General features: G+C 35.8%; 1 protein-coding gene across 1 annotated transcript in view; it reads left to right on the top strand.

Annotated features, from left to right (window-relative positions):
- LRMDA (leucine rich melanocyte differentiation associated) overlaps nt 1-21,893 on the top strand; it is a 667,294-nt gene that overhangs the window by 542,575 nt on the left and 102,826 nt on the right. Inside the window, exon 6 of the mRNA XM_035542562.2 lies at nt 20,501-20,585. Coding sequence (XP_035398455.1) covers nt 20,501-20,585 — 85 coding nt within the window. The remainder of the gene's footprint in view (nt 1-20,500; nt 20,586-21,893) is intronic.

Here is a 21,893-nt window from a genome sequence, read left to right as displayed (position 1 = left end):
ATTTAAAAAGTATAAAATTAATTGCAAAGCACAGGATGTTAGTTAAAAGCCATAATGCGTTGCAAAAAAATATGTTGCACTCAAATTGTCACTGTGGAAGCTAAAACACTGGGACATGCACGCTATAAAATAACAATTGTGACTCAGACTGCTGTATCAGGCTTACTTCAGGACAAGAAACTCACCTCTGTTCAGAATATCATGTAAGAATAGGCTTAAATGTTGGCCTGAATAAAATAATGCTGCATAGAGGTCCCCAGCCATGGCAGAACAGTTCATATATGTTTTACCTTTTACCGCTTATCATGCAAAGTTTATTTATTTATTTATTTATTTATTGGTATGTTTCATAATGAATTTCACCCAACATCTGGAATCAGCATTTTAGTTTGGTTTTATTAGCTTAGTTAATTTTTCTTTTTGTGGCTATCTTAGAAAGCAGCTCCTGTGCATGAAAAATACCTCTTTTTCATCAGTCTTCTAATTACAAATTAGTATAGTTCGTCTGGAAGGGACCTATAAAGATTGAGTCCAATTGCCTGACCTCTTCAGGGCTAACCAAAAGTTAAAGGATGTTACTAAAGGCATTGTCCCAATGTCTCTTGAACATTGTCAGCCATGGGGCATCAATCATCTTGCTAGGAAGGCTGTTCCAGTGTTTGAGCACATTTTTTCCTAATGTCCAGTCTGAACCTCCCTGGGCCCAGCTCTGTGCAGTTCCCTCACCTCCTGCCTTTGGTTCCCAGGGAGCAGAGGCCAGCATCTCCCTCTGCACTTCCCCTCCTCAGGGAGCTGCAGAGAGCAGCGAGGCCGCCTGTCAGCTGCCTTTTCTCCAGACTGGACAACCCAGGTGTCCTCATCCTCCCCTTGTAGGACATGCCTTCCAGCCACTTTGCCAGCCTTGTTGCCCTCGGGATGCTTTCAGATATTTTTTTTAGTTATATGTGGAAGTGCATTTTGGAACCATGTTAACTAGTGATAGCTGGAGCTTCTTGTTTAAATTCTTGTTAGATGGGTATGTATCATTTAGAAACATGCTCAGTGCTTCTTGGTTTGTGAAGTCCTCCGTTTAGATTCATTCTCTATAAAACCATAAAAGACTGTTAAAACAAAACCTCCCTTCCTCTATTAAACAGAACAAGAGAGGAAAGGAGTGGATAAGGTAAGGCTGTAAAATTAAAAGTAAAAAGTCAAGTATATTCTGAAAGATGAGAAACCAATAGATGAGAGTTTGTCTCACTGAAAAGTCTCCTGCTTACTTTCGCTTTATTTTTCTCAATGAATTTGAGCCTGATAAAATAGGTTCTATACAGGTAGTAGTGCCGGTGTGCTGACTTGTATTTTAAGTAGTTGAGCTGAAAAAAATATATATTTTTTTCCATCGCCAGGTGGATTTCTGTTGTTCCGGTATTTGTGACTGTTTGTTTAAGAGTGTGTGAGTGTGGATACAATAGAATGTAACTTTGGAAATATGTTAAAAATACGTAACAGGTGTTTTTTTCCCCTCAGGTGAAAATTGAGGTTACACTGAACATACATTAAATATTAGGATTACAGTAATCATTACTTAGTCGATCGCTTCTTTTCTCTCAAAATTATAATCATAAATTAAGAAATGGATCTGTATTAACATCTTTCTGAAGTGCAGAAGAACATTCAGGTGCTCTTTTTCAGACTTCTGTAATGGGGAAAAGAAAATAATTTTAATATTCACAGAGCAATTTGAAAAATAAGAGCTTATGAAAATAAGATATGGAAGAATTTTACATATATGATACGTTTTAGAGAGTAAACAAAGATGGAAAATTCTTAACCAAACCAACCTCTAAACAAACCTAGGACGTACCATTTTTTTCTTGGACTGATATACTTGCTGTTCTGATAAGAACAAATGCTTAAATCTCTGTATGTTGACATGGGAATCATTTGCTAAGTGATGCAGCTGCTTAGGGATCATGCTAATGGGAATAAGCCTAATTCCTTTGATGTTTCAACAGGAAATTAATGAAGTGATGCTAGTCTACAGGTGTCTACCTCTAAGTGAAAGGCATACATCTAATCTTCTCTAGCTGAAAAGCACAGAAGTAAGAATGCTTAGAAGTGACCATCTGTTGGGTGCTCCTCTTGGGGAGGGATAAGAAATAATAAATGTTGGGGATCTTATGTGCTACATAACTGGAAGCATCTCAGGCAATCTTTGTGATAATGATGCTGCAAGAAATAAAGTTAAAAAAGGAAATTCAGTATGTGTAACTATGTAAACTGCTGGGGACGCTTTTCTCATCCTGCTGTGTTGTATTTCCCCGTCCTATTAACATGTAGTCTTCTGCATATGAAATCAACAGGAGCTTTGACTACAATTTTTTGATTTAACATTCACTATTAGGTGATACAGTTCTTGAAGGCATGATTTAATAATATATTTTTTAAAGTAAAGTACAGTTTTATTGCAGTAATAAAGTATTCAAGTAATAAAATCATATTGTATCTTAAGTGCCAGATTCGATTGAAAGGAAAAAAGTGTCCTTTAGCACAAAGGTGCTTCTAAAAAACAAGTAAAATTCAGATGCAAGAGTTATATGTGTGCTTCAAGGAACTGAGAAGTTTCAGTTTTTAAAATAGTGCTGTTGGAACAATTGTTTTGCTAAGTCTAAAACATTTTATGCATCAATCTGTTTCTAATAATTTGATCTAAAGGTATGAGTAACAGAAAATGAGTTCTGACATGAATAGTCAAAATATGTCATTTTCTTTTTTACTTTGATACTCTATGCAGCCTATAGATATAATAATAAGAAAAAAAGTCATACCAGGTGGTAGATGCTGAGACCAAAGTCCAGCATGGAAACCCCACAGTGTTATGAAGGGCCCTTTTTTTAGCATTTCTTCCAAAAGTTTCAGAGTAAGTGTACCTGGAAATAAATCTTTCATTTGAATCTAAATGTCTGAAGATATTTGCCATGATATTTATTTCTGTTATTCCATGCATGAAGCAGGATAACTGGAGCAGAGGAGTCAGATATATGAAAGCTGGCTCTGTTCATTTTGTTTCGCTATATTGTCTGGGAATTTGTGGCAATAGAACAATTAACTCACTGTTCTAGAGAGTATACCTAGACATTAGATTTGCTACCGTGACTTCAATCTTCTAATTCTGTATTGATAGATTTAAAAAAGAAAGAAAGAAAGATGGGAACAAATCAAAAAACTTGTAGATAAGCATTTTGTAGTATGATTTATGTAAATTCAGAGAGAGACAGCTGATTCTGAGTTGTCTGCTTGTGGCATCAGTATTGCTTCTACATAGTTTTTTATATGTTCAGAGTGGGAAAAGGGAAATATTAATTCAGTTCCCCCTCCACTTTATTGATCCATCCTTATTTCCATGATTTCCTTTGATGTTTCTACTGTTCCACAGTAAGCACAACACCAATTTATGTAAACAGTCTTACAATTCACAAAGCATTTGTTACAATCTGTACAATGTGTATGCTTTTTCTGAAAGTGTCACCTTATTGGCAAGTACAACCACTTCTGGTTCAACTTCTGATTTAAAGAAAGAGGGACAGAAGAAAATAGGAATGAAAAAGGATCTCATGTTCCTTTAGTCTTCTGCTTGGTCAGTGCAAGCTGTGGCCTTCACTATTGACTTTCATTTGGCTTTGAAATAATGTGAAGCAAATATTGCGCACTTTATTTATATTACTAAGCTAGAGTAGTACAAATTCATCACGGCATGTGTTTAACGAATTAAACACCAGTGAACAGGTTTCATGTTGACCAAGTAGACATGCTTTCATGGAGATCTTGTTGGCCCTGTGCTGTGTAACATATTTTATTGATGAGATACAAAATAAAACCAGTAGAGAAACAGTTACCAGACTATGAAATAAAATTGGAAAACCAGTAAATAACAAGAAATTGCAAGTCAAACTGGGTGCAAGCAAGCAGCATGCATTTTTACAAAGCCAGATGAAAACACTATTTCCCAGCTAAGAATATAGACCATGCTTGGAAGAGTAGGGATTCTGTCTTAGAAGTCAATGACTCTGATAAAGGCTCGTGGTTACTCAGCTGAATATGCTTTCCCAGTACACACACCTGAAATAGTACTTTAAGGTACCAAGTATGAGCGGAAAATTTAACGCCGCTATTGTACTTATTAGTGGTACAACCACTTTGAGAATACTGTGTTTAGTTTTGGAGAAACCTGTGGTTATAGAAAGGTGCTGGGACACTGAAGAGAGAACAGGGTGGGAGTGGTGGGGAGATGACAAGGCAAGTGACTTTTTAGAAGAGTAGATCAGATGGGCCATGGTGAGAAATTCCAGGAAATTCTGTCTATCTTAAGTAACCAGGGGTGTGTGAAGAGATGCATGCAAATAGCATCAGTTCAGGTGAATGGCAACATGAGGAATTAAGTTCAGCACTTCCACCTACCCAGCAATGGATATGAGAAGAACCAGCTGTTGCACCTGGAACTTTACACACCCAGCACAGGAAAAAAAGAATGTCAGTGGCCCGGCTAATCTGTTGGAACAGGTTTCCTAGATTTGCAACAGACTGTATGTAGATGGCAGGGTTTTAGCTAAGACTGGAAGTGCTCTGTACACACAAGCCTTGTAATCGGAGGAACAGCTGAAATCAAGAAAAATATCAACAATACTCTAAATGAGTGGTTAATCTCAGCCTTAAAAAAAACAAAACAAAACAACCAACCAACCAACAACAACAAACACAAAACAAACCACCCTACCCTCATCCCTGAACTATAATATGTCCTGAAGATGAGCAAATCTGGGGGGAGTAGTTTCTGAGGGAAACTATTGAGCTGAGGGATGGACTCTGTCAAGTGCTGGCTTCGTTTTACAGGTAAGGACCACTAGTTAGAGCATTTACTCACTGAGAGCATCGAAAGCCGCTCGGAGAGGCAGAACCTAATGCATTTTGGGATGATGTTCATTAAATCCATCATCTCAAGAAACAAAGAATTCTTACCAGTTTTTCATCACCACACTCATAAGCCAACTTTTGGGAACCTCACCATCCATCTGAACTCCTCTCCTCTAAATAAAATTTAAAAATGGACTTCACTTCTTAATAAGTTGAAGAAAAGCAATTATAAAAATTAATTATGATATGGAGTTCACCCTCTTCTCATTATGCATTGCTGAAATACAAGTATGGATAAGAAGTCACAGACAGCTCTGTACTGCTTTATGTAGGACGTTATTTTAGATGTAGTTAAGGTAAATTCAAATCTAAAGTGTCAGCCCTGCAACAGTGTTTTTTTTTTCTTTTGTGTATAGCAGATTTACCTTTGTCTTTTTGTTTTTCACAAATTTGTATTATATTTTCCATAGCTATTTTTGATTGTTGCTCCCTCTTATAGCGTCTAGTGTTTCCCAGCATTTTTAGTTTGATTCACTAAAATAAAATCTAGGTAAATATACTGATGTCATGCTGCTGATTTAGCACTGTAGTCTAATGCTTTTGTATCTTTTATACCTTAATTTGTGAAGATCCTAATATTATTTCTTTTTCATTTGTTTAATCATTCCCATGGGGATTTGTTTTCTGTCTTCTATGCAGGTGCTTTACAAGTTAATGATACATCAGTTAACCACATGATTTATGTCCCCCAAATTTCCTGTATTTGTATTATGCTGTGTCATGCAAGTCATAAAGCCTAAATGTGTTTTCCATGACAGCTCAGCTTTACTGTGACATTGCCTTCTTTTGGTTAACCCCTCTGGAAACAAATCTGAAGATAGAATTTTGAAATCATCAGCTTCCAAGAATGTTTTACATATTGGCAGGTGGTAGCTGAAAAGCCAAAAGGAAGAGGCAAAGTGTTTCCTGTGTACATGCTGGGCCTTCTGTCTGAGAGAGAAAAAAACAAAGTCAGGCAAGGGGAAATCTCACTGTATAAGCACATGAACAGTTCATCCTGCTAGTTTTCTGGACATGACAGAGAGTCCAGTTCTTCTAATTGAGATCCAGATGTGAGACCCTTCAGAAGATAATTCTTCTGCCTCTTGTCTTCCCCTCCCCCAAACCTTGGAAGCTTTATCTTCAGTCAGGTCATTAACTCTATAAAGAGAGAAAGCGGAAGTCTGTTCTGCATTCTTTGTTTTTTTTCCTTCTCAGTGTGATGTTGGTGTGTATTTCTTACTGGATCAACACCAGCTTCATCTTTGCCTCCTTTCTGATTCCTATAAGCATGTTCAATTAAATAATATTTTTCATGTATCTGGAAAAGGTCCCTTCAAAAGTTGCCTTTGTAGACCAGTGCTCTTCTTCCTGTTGTATTGCCTTACTTTGATGCAGTGGACTTACTTTAAGATTATCATAATGATACAGCACAAAACTTTGAGGGTATAGGTCTTTTTTCATTGATTTATTATGTGGTTGTCTGTTGTTGTTTGAACACTGAACATTTGGCAAATACAGCAAATTGAACATACAAGCTATTTCAGCAAAACTGTCCCTAGAACTTTCAGGATGGTTGTCATGGTTGAGTTACCGATACAACATTTTGTAACTGGAGTTGTGTGTGTTTGTTTGTTCTTTTGTTTATTTTTTAAATATTATTTCATGCTCTCTAGTGTGTTCTGAAGGAAATCATTCTTCAGCTTAGCACACATAGCAAGCAATACCCTCAGTAACTTTAAAATTCAAACCTTTCATTAGATGACCTTTTCCACTGGCAGCTTTCCTTAAATTCTGAAATCCTTCAAAAGACACTGTACAACATGAAGCTATCATGCAAAGATGATTTTATGTTTGCCCAGTCTCAACCTACTTAGTGCAAATAAAATTTTGTGTGAGTCAGCTGGAGGTGTTACAGCCCTGTTAAAGCCCAGCCTGTTAATTACAAATATTTTGCACTGTTTGTGTGATGCACAGATTTCATGGAAATACATTCACTTTGGCAGAGCGTAGTTTTACAGTAGTCATCAGTCTGTTGGACAATAGTGATTATAGGAATAAGGACAATGCACAAGCTATTGGAGTGAACGCTTTAATGTTGATACTTTTTTTTTTTTTTCTGATAAAAGGAACTTAGATTAGAGGATATGCAAGTTATTGTAGCAATTAGTTTTTCTAAGATGTCTATCTATAAGAAATGTTTCATGGTAGAAGAAAAAAGGCTAACAACTCTGTGGTAGAATACAAAGTTTATTACATTTCTAGACTACATTATCCTTGTCAGCTAGATTAAAGCATTCTGATAGTTTCTCTCCTATATTACCATAACAAGTGAGGAAATAATGTAGTGTTGTTACACAGAGCAGCTTATAAATTTTGACATAAGTGTGAGAGAAATCACTTGAAATGTGAAGCAACCAAGAGGAATAATTAGGAACAGCAGAATGATCTCAGTAATATGACAACAGTTTCTAAAGCACCCCACAGGATTGAAATCATCAGGTTTGCTTGACCTATATCTTTAATAATACAGCTCATTGCCCTTGTATTGAAGCTAGAGGGTAGGACAAAGTATAAGCTTTATCATGTTTTAGGAGAAATTGCAAAAAGTTTATTTATTAACACAGCACAAAATGGCCCATTTCTATGATTACCAAACAGAAAAGCAAGTTGGGCCACAGTTCACCACACAGAACGTTTCACAGTCAGGCTTGGCTGGCAAAAAATATTATGTAACACTCAAATAAGATAAATGGCTGCACTGGCAGTGGGAATAACCTTCTGTTTAATTATAAAATAAGAGCTATATGGGACAATAAAAATGGTTGCTGCTGCCCTCAGTCACTGTTTAATAAATATGATAGTGCTGAAGATAATGCTAAGTGTTATTTATTTGTGCAATATCACAGCCTCAGTAATTGTTCATGTTCTTGATAGTTACCCTGCATGTAGAATAAGTCCCTTTTGCATTTTCTTTGTTTAATTCATAAAAAGGGAGGAGGATTTTTTAAACCTTTAAACTGGTTTTATAAGGCATAGATGTGTGATTGAAGTTCATTCACCTCTCATTGGTGCTGTAACCAAACTACTGGTTTTCCTAGCTGACCTTTGGGATAATTAAGCTTTGAGTCTAATAGTTCCCTACTTTTCTGGCTGGATTGTCTATCTGCCTTGATTATGCTTCTGCATCTATGAGACGAGAGCATAATTCTTTTTTTTTTTTTTTCTGTCCATTTCATCACAACTGTGCTTGTAGTTAGTGTAGTTCTAAGGTCTGGCTTTAGCATGGCTTTGGCTTCCTTTGGAGTTGTAAGCACTGAATGAAGTCCTGCAGGGCACGTTGCTGAAGACAGGTGATTTCAGTGAAGACTTCTCTCTAAAGGGAATTTTTACTAGTAAATTGAGCATCAAATTGTGTTATGTGCATATGTATCAAAACTTTCCCTGTACAGCATGTTGATGAGATACAGACTTTATTGCTGGTTTCATGTATTTAGGAATGCTCACATTCATCAAATGCTTGATAGAAAAGCAGGGTATGGGATGTGTTTCACAATATGTTTTTTACAGGCTTGGTATCCCACCCCTATTGCTCTAATTTGAATCTACAGTAAGTACAGGGATTTGGAAAAAGGATGTCAAAGACTTTGCCTGTTTTTATCTAAGGGGAAAAATCCAGATGTTTCATGAACAAGTTTCAGCCCCTCCTTCCTTGCTTACTCTCCATCCCAAAAAAATATACTATATGTCAAGAGGCAAAACTAAACAAAACCCCTTTTCTTCACACAATTCACTTTAAGCTTCAAAATCCTCCAAAATCCCCAATCTCCCCTTGCAGTCTGGTTCCCACTCTCCAGCCTTCCTCATCTCCCTCTGAAAGAAAAAAGCTCTTCTTTAAGGGACTGATAGGTTGTAGAGCGATGCTTAGCAACAACATTCCTGTGCCTTAAGTAGCTGCAAGCCCCTAGCTGAACCCTTTGATGTGACTGTCAGGGCAGATTTATTTTGTTTTAGCACATTGTCTACTTGTCCAGATGTATCAGGAGATAAAAAGGAGTCATGTTTACACTCTTTTGGTGAGCAGGAGGAGGAGGAGGAGATGTAATTAAATCGCATTTTTGATGAATCTCTGAGAGATCGAGATGAAGAAAACAGGAGTTGGCTTGAGTATAGAGGGGAAACCCACTTGCCAGCCCTAACACCTGACATTGTCAGAAAATGAAGTGTAAAGCCATAGCACAACGTGTTGATTTGGTTCTGCTGAAGTCTTTGACTTTGTGTTTTCTCCTGTGCCGATGGTTTATGAGCGTCTTGAAAGACCTATTAGAAAGAAGTGGTTGTGCACCATAGACTCTTTCCTGTCTGTCTTATTTAATAAATTTGTTTGTCCAGGTTGAAAATAACTGTGTTTTTCCCTAGAATGTTAATGTTATAGATCACATATCCCAGGACTTCTGGCTGTGGTAAGTGGCTGTCAATCAAATACTTAGGGGGGAAAAAAAAAAAGGAACCTCAGTGATCTTGGATAAACAAATGTGCAGTGTAAGGCAGGCCTTGCTGAATTCTTCCAGAGAATAAATACCACAGATAAATCCATTTTTGTTTATTTGCTTTTTAACTTGCACATTTAGCAACACCACTCTGAGCTCTATTAATAACCTGGGGTGCGCAGTGACAAATATGATTCCAACATTCAGTATGCTGTGGGTATGCCAAGTGAATAAAATGCTAGTTTTAATCTGCTGTTACAAAAGTTACTCTATTTGCATTTTAAATAGGTTACACTACAGCACCCCCTTCTGCTGACTAAGTAGTGTGACAAGAGGTTTTAGCTGCAGTTCAGTTTTGTTCCCATATGGCAGAATGAAGGTGCCTTAAAAGCATTTTTAACCTTCCAGTTTCTTAGTTCCTGTGCCCAGTAAGCAAGGTGATCAGTGTAACAGAACACTAGTTATTAAACGGATGTCATCATATAATTTTTAGGACCCATCTTTCATTTTTGCAACATTGTCCATACTTCTGAAAAAATGAAGAAAGACGGGGCAGCAGAATGAATAGCAAAGCAAAGCCAACCCTCTAACATTGCAAACAGTTATGTTTGGGCAGTGAGACATGCATGCAGTTCTGCATTCCTCTGGTTGTCATTGACTTGAATGTGTTTGCAAGTGATGATATTAATGTTACTGATTTAATTTATGGAAGAGTCTCAGAGGTTCCTACCCAGAAAAGCAATTTACCATACTGATTTCCCCTTGACTTCTGGAAAATCTGTGGGCATCAGATTTGCAAAAACAAGTGTTGAAGCCCTGAGTCATCTATATTTCAAAATATCATTCTGAGAAAAGCAATATGTAACAATACTGTGGATAACGTGTGCTTGAGCTTTGCATCTGGGTTTATATGTACTTTGTATGCTACTAATAACTGCCATAGTGAAGCATAAATCACAGAATTACTCCATTTCAGGTGTTTTTGAAAGTTAAAGGTATATTCTCTTTGTAAGAGAAGGTATTTTCTCTTGTAAGAGAAAATGGATTGTGAGTATCTTGTTTTGGACACTCTTTCTGTTTGTCAGACTAGTTTGATAATTGTTGTATGGTATAAGGCAATACACAGAATAGCATATTTTGATTTGGAGGCATTCGTGTGAAATTCCTAAGGAAATGCTTCACAGTATATTTATATGCTCAGGATAGCATTCTAGCATATACGGTATTCCAAAGAACACAGAGCATTTCAGGACAGTCTGCTTGAACGAAGGTGTATAAGAATCATCTGTCATTCAGTAGGATTTAGACATGCAAGTTTAAAGAACTAGAGTTGTGTTCTGCAGTTCTGATATCATTGGTTAAAAAATATTTTATGGGACAACTAAAAGAAACTTGCAGTCTAATAGATTATCAATGTATTTCCCTTCACATAAGTGACCTGCCTGTGCTTTTGCACCTTCTGATGAAGTTATAATATCTAAGAACTCAGTACTGTTCTCACGCTCCTTCAGAGCCACTGTGCGATGAGCGAAATGCAGTGAATGGCACTGCTTGCATCTCGTGGTTCATTTGTGTTTTGCTCTACAAGACACATCAAAGAATAGTTGTGTGTGACTTTTCAAAATTCTATGGCAAGATTTGCAGAGTTTTCTGTTTTGGGGTATGACGATAATTTATTTATTTATTTTCTTGCATTTTCTTTATGACTGTACACCCATTGAATCCTGCATACTGTAAATGAAAAGAAGTTAGCACATGTTCCCATAAGGTGAACTGGTGGAAAAGATACTAGTAAAGAAATTTAAGAAAAAATGTAAACTTCTTGGTTGAATTTACTGTCCCAAACTCAGAACAGCAGTCAAGGCAGCAGATTCTTCTGCATTGCTTTATACTTTTGGGGGGGTCTTATGTCAATTTCCTGGTTAATTAATCAAGAGACAATATGTATTCAGAAATCCATTTTAGGGAACAGTATGATTTAGCAACTTTGAATTTATCTTGTAGTGTGATTTTATTCTCCTTTTAAAACTGAGCCTAAAGATTTACAACAAATAGGTTTCTTGTTGGGATATATTGATGGGTAATCCTTTAATTCACTGTTGTGTTGCTAGCATTGGTAATTGGTCCTTTGGGGACAGATTCTATTATCTAGCATAATGAAAAATATTGAGCCACTTGAGGAATAACTCTCAACTTGTCACAAATGAAAATATTAGAATCTGGGATATGATTAGGGAGAAGTGGTCATACTGAAGTTCTTTCCTTAAGCTCATGAAATGGAATGGAGTGACCAAGCAGAATCTTTTGCATCCTTTTGCCGCTAAATGCAGGTAGCTAAGATACAAATTTTAAACAGATAGAAGGCAAATATCATGCATTAAGAAGCTACTTCTGCTGTGGTTAAAAAAATAACATTAGGTAGTTGCTAAAATACTTGGCTTTCAGTGACAGAAGTTGAAAATGATTGGTCTTGAAAGTCAAAAAGCCTTATGGGTGTTTTCATGTGTTAGGTGTTACAGTAGAACAAATCAATTCAGGCTTCTTAGATGCAGTCATTGCCTTGTGATTAAATTTGTGTAAAGTCTTGGAGCCTTTGATCAAAGGCATTTGTGACTAGGTCTAATCCAAGCTCTTTAAGGAGTTTAACTTGCTGGGGGTGGGGGTGAGGGCATGGGGGCTGATAACAGCTGGGATTTAAATTTAGTTTTGCTGAACTTTTGTTTTGAAAGGATTTCTATTATACACTGCTTCCTTTTCCATACAGAAGATGGATCATTGAGTAAACCTAAAAGGGAAAGAGGATATGGGAGGAAATGGGTGGGGACTTTGAATTAATCTTCTGAAGAAAAATGTTTGATCAGCGGGTAGGAGAGGATGAAAACCTCTGATGTTGACGGCAGGCAACTTTCTGACTAGTGTGTGATTGACAACTTTGATGCTCCAGTGGGGAACTAGTGTCCAGCCGTGCTCAGGCATCCTCTGTCTGTGGGTGGTAGTGTTAATAATGTGGCAACTGGAAAGATTAATTGTGGACAAGCAGCAGGATTACGAGGAGGGCTTCACAGGTCTAAAAGGAACAGTGGTAGGAAGGCCTCTGATCTGTCAGCCCAAAAGGAAATTAGTTAGGGCAGGCTGGAGCAGGCTTAAAAAAGGGGAGGGGGAAAGAGGAGGAAGATGGAGTAATGGGAGAAGGGAAACATTTAGGATATTAAAGCAAAATGAAGAGGATATTGAAATAGGTTGTAAAGGGTTGGGACCAATGTTCTCAAAAGACCTTAATATGCTACATCCTTCTACAGTACATTCAGAGTTCAGCTTGTTTTGCAGTGAACTGCAAAGTGAGTTTTGTAGTGGTTAGAACCACCACATTAGGTAAAACCTGTTGTTTTCAAAATGAACCTGAGAATGAACTTAAATTCAGAATTTGTAAAGACTTCTTAGATGCAAAATACACAGGAGACAGTTTACTTAAGCTTCTCCTGCAAGTAACTATCTGCTGTGTGTTTTACTTCCCACCCTTTTTGGTAGAAGTAGGGATTTTGCCGATAAATTCTGTGTTACCATTAAAGAGGTCATTCATCATGCTTACTAATGTTATTAATCAAGATACACCACAGTACCCTTAAAATGAGATCATTTTGATAAATCATGTATGACATGAAAAGACTTTATTCCTTTTAAGTGCAATTTAGACTGTAATTTTTTTCCTCATTTATGATTCATGGAAGAAACATGGATGAAATTCCTTTGCACATTTACACCTTATCTTCAGTAATAATTCAAAACTGCTCTTAGATGAAAATCCAAGATCTGATTCACCAAAGCTGAATGCCAGCTCGTTATTTTCTGGCATTCAGTAGTCCAAAAATAATGTCCATACATTAGGTGCTTTTCACAATAGTTGAATTTGGCTGCACACCAGACATATCGATTACACTCAATTAAGCCTAAATGTGTAAGAATTATCTTATGTTCATTTACATCTTTGATCCAGTTGCACCTTGCTTTCAACATTGCAATTTAATATTAAGTGCAAACCAAAAGGTAAAGTAAATTCAAGGGAGAAGTTATAACCTCTCTTATATGAGAATGAGGGAAATATATTCTGAAATGCTTTGCATCTCCTTCAGCTCCACTACTTCTGTTAAATAAGCAAAATCCTCTTGCCTTTTCTTGTTAAAGGTCATTGGAATTGGAAGGTCAACCAAAATATAACATTGCTGTTCTTGTCTTCCTAATACTACAATAATTTGATCTACTCTGTTAGTAGCATCATATATGAAAATAGCCTGGTAAAATGTCCTGAATGAATATTAGCTTAGTTCAAAGTCACACTCTTCATTATAGCTGAAACACTTGTGTTATTTATTAAACTAAAAAATGTCAGAAATGGGTTGTGGCATTCTTTGCTAACACAGGTATGGATTTGTTAGATAAATGCTTGTTTATTCTGGCATTTAGAAATATGGAAGGGAAATGTCTAGTAAAGAGATTTAATTTGGGAAACAGAGTCATTTAAGTTTTGCTGTTTCTGAACCCATGACTGAAAGAGGATTGGCTTATCTGAATTACAGTTCCCCCTTTACTTTCTTCAGTAGCTGAAAGTATTTGAAAGAGCATGTGTGGTTGCCAAAAATAGCAGTCCATTTGTATTTTTTGAATCAATGATCTATACAAATTGGTTTCTATGCAGCAGATGAACAGTATATCTACACAAGATATTCCCTTCCTGGTACCTTCTGAATATTGCCTTTTTTTTATTATTATTATTATTATTTTTTGTTGTTGTTCTGAAGTCTAATTAGGTTCCTGGACTCTTAAGAGCCAGTTGCCACTGTGGGCCTGATTTTAATTTCCTCTGGAAGTTAGAATGTTACCCATTCTTTTTTGTTTGTTTATTTTTCCTTCATGCTTTATTTCATGTTTGCATACTAGAGAAGCATTTTTCACTTCCATGAAGTAATGCCCAACAGATTTAGAAGTTCAGACTTCTGTTTATTATTATTTTTTATGATTAAGATTATTATATTGGTAGGAAGAAGAAACATAAAGCCAAATAAACCCCTTATCCTACCAATACCTGCCCTTAAGTTCCCTTCTAGTCTCATGAATTCTCTTTATTACTGATAAGAAAAAACTTGGTGAAAAGAATCCCTGTAGTTCACAAGGAAATTATTTGTAATGAGGTACATTTATAATAATAAATTAAAATGGTGTATTAGTTCAGAGTAGTGCAATTGTATTTATCTTCTTTGTTACGACTGGTTAAATTACTGGTTTTATTTATTTTTTTAATGTCTGCTGATGAAAGAAAGTTGTTCAGATCTTTGTGACATTAGGCGAAACATAAAACTGAGACAAAAAAAGTGGTACCTCTTTTCTTCAGTTCCACCTTCCGTACAATACTCATTTGTGGTGCTCTTGTTTTATTTCAGTACCAGGGTCTAACGTCTAAAACCAGATTTTGAAATAAATCACTGTTTCTGTGCAGGGTGAGGAGGTCATCTCGGTAAGCCTCTACAGATCAGGCAAGTTGTGATAACACCATGCCTCCGTTTCCCCCTCTCCCTCTTAATTAAAAGTTCCTTTAATTTATGCTGGAAGTTTAGTAAAGACAACTGCTAACCTGTAGTTAATTGTGCTTGGCTGTGGAGCAGGGGAATTGGAAAATCCCATTTTGTCAAGGAAAGCTGTCTCCCATGTAATCACGCCATGCCACCTGTTGGTATTTCTAAATAGAACAGCGTATTGGGATTTGTCACAACTGCAGGCTAGCCCATTGGAGACCTATATCCCAGTTCACAGGAGGGGAAAGGAAAGCAAGACCTTTTGCTTTTGTAGCGTGCTGTATATAGTTGTCCTGTCAGGTTCTACCTTTGCATATTTTTTAGTATCCTTCTTTACCCCTTTTTTGAAACTTTATCTCTTTCTTTCACTGACAACCCTTCTGTGTGGTTCCTGAATTCACAAAAAAATGAACACATTATAAATAAAGTTCTTCCCTAACCATTCCCTAGGATAAAGTGGCTAAAGACTTAGTGTATTATTGCTTTCTATAATATTTTCTGCTATCACGAGACTCTCAAAGACCTCACAGTGAAATTAAAGCCCCATTGCGCTTGGCGCTGTGCGAATTTACGGGAAGAAACATTCCCTCTAGACTAGTGTTTTGATACTCTCTGCAAGCATGTAATAAATTCAATCCGCAATGAATACATTTAATTTTTTTTCTATTACTAGACAGGCTATGTTTCTCATCACACATCTATACACGATGAATATACATAAATTAATATTTTATCTGTAAAGGATGATTTTCTAGTTATGTCTAAATTTTTGAAAAATGTTGATGAGCAGGTGTGTGGAAAGTTTCTGAATGTTTTATCACAAACATGAACAAATTTAGATGGCATAATATATTCGTAGGATTGAGACACATAAACTGCTGCAGCCAGTGTTAGGGAGTGAATCAATAACTGGCTGCCATATTGGTACATACATATTTAGGCAAGTTTTTAAAGTTCATGGAAATTATTCAAGACTGTTGCTATTGTGTTTCTTGGGGACAGTATGTGTGCCCAAGGGATCCAAAACTAGTCCTTAGACTAAATAGATGTTTATGTAGAGAATTCTTAAAATGATAGTAAGCCACCTTTTTGTTCATGTATAATTAATTTTAAGTCTTGAGTACAAGCACATTGAAGACAGAATAGGCTTATCATGAAAATATTGCTGTGTGTTTAGATAAAAAGTTTTTCAAAGGCAAGTATGAGTTGATCATTTACATTGGAACTATACCACAGATTATCTCATTTATCGTTCTGGAGAAATGTTTTTGTCAATTAAAAAAAAAAAAAAAAGGTAATGCAGTGATTTGCTTAATTGTTGTTTCCCTGTGCATATATTAAAAATCTTTTGAATATTCGTATTTCCTTAATTAATTCAAGTTTTGTATCTTGTAATGTGGTAGGTACCATTGGTTTTCCATTTTTAATTGAACATAAGTCACCAAATGAGAAGCAACAAGCTTTCAAATTGCTAAGGTCACTTCTCTGTGACCTTACTAGATGACTTTGACAAGTGTTAAAACTCTGATGAATGAAAATAAACAACACTATCAGAGAACACAAGAATTCTTGATAATCGTGGCTCAGGCTTACAAAATGAATATCATGCTGTCCACAAAAAAAATTTGCTTCTTGGTCAGTTCCCTGAAAAAAAAAATTGACAATTTGAAATGCTGGAGATTTGAGATAATCATATTAACTGAGAAACACACTGTAAAGGAGAAATCTTACACACTTAAAGTATTTCTGAGGTTAGAGATATACAAGAGAAACTTTATGTCTTGAGTTCCACATTAAGTAATATATTCTTCATTATTTTGTTTTTCTCTGTTTCCTTATCTACCATTCTAATATTACTTGTCAAGTTATATCTAAGTCTTTCCTGAGTACATATTTTTCTTACATGGTGCTGAGAAAATAGCAGCAGTATACTTGTAAGGTTTATCACTATGCACATGTGTGGTTTTTTTAGATGCCCAAATATCTGTAAAGAGATGCTAAGATTTTTACTAACATAGCAAAAAATATATCAACTTATGCAAACGATAGAAACTAGATATCCCCTCACTTCATACTTTGTAAACCAAAAAAGTATGGACTACTGAAGCTGTACAGCAGTGTTTCGAGTTCATCTGCTGTGTACAGTGCCTGCTATAAGGATGACCAAGGGTGGTGTTAGAGCTCAGCATGAGCTGAATGATCATGATTCATCATGGCATAGTTGTCTTCTGAGGTGTTTGGCTATTAAATTGCTTTAAATAAAATTGCACAAAGTTTAAATGCACTTTTCTCCCCACCCCCCTTTTTTTTAATTATAGCACTTCTTCCTACTGTAGGTTCTGCACTATGTCTAATTTTGATGAATGTGGTTTGAAGGTCTGTTACTCTTTTACTATCAATTTAGGACCAAGTACAAAAATTTTTAGCTCAGACAAAACTTGTAGGTTAATATCAAGACAGAGGTAGAGACCTCAATTTAGCAAGTGTTTGTAAATAACTTAAAAAATAAAAAAATAAATAACTAAGGCTGCAAGAAACTTTATTGGCCTTGTAACTTTTATACCTTGTACTATTATATACTGCAAAATTTTGAAGACTATAATGCTTGCAAGAATACAAGCTTCCAGTAATAATACTGTTAGAATTTCCTTACTAAGCTGTCTGGTTACGTGTACCTGTAACACTGAAGTTACCACCTACTTTAACCAGGTTTCCTCAAAGCTGTTTATGTTTGTAGTTTCAACTGCGACAAGAACTCCTGATGCATATGTCACCAATACTTAAAGACATAACTGTCACATGTCACTGCTATCACTGTCAAAATATTCTTGTGAATATTAAGAATAATGCGATCTATACAAATCTATTTGGAAAATACTTGGGGCCAAACATCAATCTGCAGTAGGGAAAACAAATTGTCCTTTTGCTGGGGCACAGGCTTACTCAGAAATGTGATTCAGAGCTCCAGACAATGTTTTTTTTTTCAAAACAATCCTAACCGTGGATGATACTCCATAGAATTAAAGCTGCTCTAACTGAATGCTTAGCTCAAAGATAATGAAAACTGTTCTATATTTGACAGGGAATTGTATACTGTACATAAAGTAGCAGCAAAACACCAATAAACAAGACCTCCTGTTCTTGCTTTTCCTAAAATTGGAAATAAAGCTAAATTGCCCCTTCGCTCCAATATCCTTTTTAGAAGCTCTTGAATTTTGCTCACTCAGTGGTATATTGCTGAAAAGGCAAAGTCTCTTCCAGAAATTTTAGGAAAAGCTATCATCAAGCTGTCAAGCTGTCTAAATTGAGATTAAAAGTACCAAAGAGAAACCTTCACTATTATCAGAGTCCCAACTAAGTACACTTGAATAGGCAGATAACATGTAGAGTGTACAGTATGAGACCACTTATTCCTCCAGGATTTGGAGTGATTTACAGGGATGAAGTCTTATGTTAAACAGTTAGTGACATTTTTCTTCTTGTCTTTCCCAGAATTTGTAGGCCCAAAGAAAACAGGTAGCTGTGGATAGATGCCTGTTCCTGGGATTATTTTCATATGTCATATTGCTGGCATTGATCTCATCCTCTGAGGTGTTAGATGCCCTCAGCTCATAATGGTCATCAGAGGGAGGATCTCCAGTCCCTTGTCCAGAGTAGATTGGGCTGCATGTTTACAGTTGGTTAAAATCAAAGGATTATTCTCTTTGTCTGAAGGCAAGAGCTGTGTTTATAGTATTACCTCTCTGAAAAGGACAGCTTATTGTCACTGGTGAGACAGCGGACAGGATTTTCTAGAGTTTTCTTCATGTTTTGGCAAACCTGTCTCTATTATGACGTCTGTCTTAATACATGATGCGTTTTCATGTTATGCACTGAGTTTTACTATGGACAAAAATGGGACTATAACTATGGTCTGACATAAAAATTGAAAGCAAAAGCTTAGTATATTAATCTACTTGGTCATTTACCCTTGTACATCTTAATATGCTACTATCTATACGGCTATAAAAAAGAAGATTTATAGGTACTTTAACAAAACATTACCACTAGTAACTTTTGTTATTATGGATTTCTGCTTGTTGTTCTCAGGTTTAGCCTGGTAATAAGCTTTTTCTTCCACAAGTCCTATTTTATGTTTACTTCTTAACCCACCTTTTTAAATCTGGTTTTGAATTAATTTCAATTTATATATATATATATATATATATATATATATATATTTGAAGGTATGATTAATTACAAAATAATAAGCGATTTAGGTGGATTGCTTTGGTTGAATTTTGTTGTTTATAAGCCAAAATATAATTTGAAAACAACCTGCGCAGAAGATAATTATTTTCTTAAAATTCCCTTAGTAAATTATTATGAGATTCAAGAAATAGTTTAGTTTTTGTACTTCTTCATTTTATTTGCCTTATCTTTTTAATTAGAAATAATCATGTAACTTTTAGTGACCACTGTCCTTTGTCCTTTGTATCTTCTATTAAAAAACTTTATATTTGTTACGTACATTGTGATGGGTAGATTTTAAATATTCCAGAGCAAACTCAGTGCCTGAAACTCAGTGCATGTCACTACCATGGTATCAATCCATTTAACTTAAATTAGATGTTTTAAAACACTGTGATGATTCTTTAAGATTCTTTATTTTCATATCTCCTTCTAAGAATGTAACACTACTGTTCTATAACTAAAAAGCAAGATGGTAAACATGGCTTGTCATTATATTGCTCTTTCGTTCAGATGAAACCTTCTTCAACTGTCTGAAGATTAGTTTACAGAAAACTATAGCTCCAGAATCTAATCTTTTAAAATCAGAATCATAGGATCTTGAAATATTTCTTTATTATGAGGAAAAAAAAAAGAGTTTCCTCTCTTCTTCCTTTAGCATTTTGCTTTTAAGGATTCTGAGTAAGTCTTCTTGGGACTTGTTTAAATTCCTTAGAATACTGAGGTGGGTTTTTATGTTTATTATTAAAGAATCTATATTCTTTAAAAAAAAAAAAAGTCCACTTTTTGTACATTATAGGTATTATCATTTTAAGAGATTCCTTTGTTTAGCTTACAGGGCAGTGGAATTATAGAATCTGTTTTTTGCTTCATTTTGAATAGTATGGTACCTTATCCTAGCTTTCTGTTTTCCATTTTCTTTTTTTGTTTGTAGATTCATAACTTCCTTCAGGTAAATGTTTTTCTGTTTCATCAAGAGGAACATTTTTAACATTGCCAAAATATTTCCTGATAAAGATGGTAATTTTTTAAAGCTGTGAGCTATACGGGAATATTATTTTAGTAATGATACCTAATATCATTGTGTAAATCCTTGTGAATACAGCTTTTTAAAAAGATTGAAAGCAGCCTTAACAAATTAAACTTTCTTTCAGTTATCAGTAATCTTCCATGACTGGTGATTCTGTGCACCTGTAAGCGCATCATATTGCAGATGCATCCTCTTTGTTTAATCACTGACCTTCACTCAAGAGTACTGATAATATTTGTTTTATCACACAGGCCTCCAGTGAAACTGTCTCCCTCTCTCCAGAAATGAACTATACGCCTCTGCCTTCGGGATCCAGGGACCTCACCAATCATAGAGGTATGAACTAAACTTTTATTGGTATGGACTGCTGCAAGGTGGTAAACTTTGTTGTAAGGCCTTCTCTGTATTAGTTATTGCTGTATTAGCACTTTATTTAACATTGTGCCTTTCAAGCACTAGATGAGAAAACCATACCTGTCAAGACTACAGATTTTAACTCATATTAAATAGGATTTCAAGGAGGTCTGCTGGGAAAGCAAATAAATCTGTGGAAAACATTCAGTGATTTTTGTGTGTGTGTGTGAGAGAAAAACCTAAAGAGATTAGAGTACTTAAATATTGCTAAGTAGATGATTACATGCAGTATTGGTAATTTTGAGAGAATTGTAAACTTTCTAATATTTGTAAAGAGAGAGCTTTTTGGCAGTTTAATAATTTAGGGCTATAATTTTGAAACGTTAACATGTTTTCCTCCCAGTAAAAATTGATTCTTCTATGTTTTTCAATGTTAAAGGTGGATCAGTGTCCAATTTCCTTTTTCACCAATCACCTTGAGCAAATTCTTGAATTCCTTCTGCATACCTATGGAGCAAAAAGTTCAGAGAGCAGGTGAAAAACTAGATCAGTCAAGAAGGGCAAATTCCAAGCTCTTTCACATTTGTTATATAAAGGAAAAATTTGTAAAGCTTGCAGCATTTTTCAGTATGAAACCAGAGCACCAATACTCTTGTGTTTTCCACATTATGCACTTGATTACATGGGGATTTTAATATTTCAACTTTTCCGAGCTGTAATCATGTAAACCATTTCTGTAGAGGCACGTTTTATATAGAATACCAGAATCAAAGTAAATCTTGTGTTTATGAATTGATGGTGACTTGGTTTTAGTGTGTGTTCTACGACAGTGCAGGTGATCAAGGTAGTGTTAGCAGAATGCCTTATTATTTGAAACCTTAAGAAAGAACCAGGTAGGCAGCGCAACTGGACAAGGATCCATGATTTAGATGGGAAGAGTGAGGAAAGCAAATGATTAGACTTTCATTCCTTGCAGTCTGTATCACTGTTGTTTTGCAAGGGCTCAGATGGATATCAGGCCACATCCTGTCCTTGGCATAAACTGGTATGTTGTACTGAAAATCAGATGTCCTGAAAGTGCTCTAGTGTGTTGTGTTCTGCCACTGAGGTCATGTAAAGAGAAAGGACTGAACTAAAATCCTGGATTTGAGCATACACCTGGACTTCAGAGATTATAAAAACAAACAGATCAAAATAACTTCAACCCTCTCTATCCCCCATTTCCTCATCCCCCCAGATAAAATAAAAAAAAGGGGGGGGGGGGGGAGAAAACAAACAAAAAACCCAAGG

The sequence above is a fragment of the Cygnus atratus genome, chromosome 7, assembly GCF_013377495.2.
Source record: "Cygnus atratus isolate AKBS03 ecotype Queensland, Australia chromosome 7, CAtr_DNAZoo_HiC_assembly, whole genome shotgun sequence".
In the NCBI taxonomy this organism is placed as follows: domain Eukaryota; kingdom Metazoa; phylum Chordata; class Aves; order Anseriformes; family Anatidae; genus Cygnus; species Cygnus atratus.
This window is presented reverse-complemented; position numbering and strand designations above follow the sequence as displayed.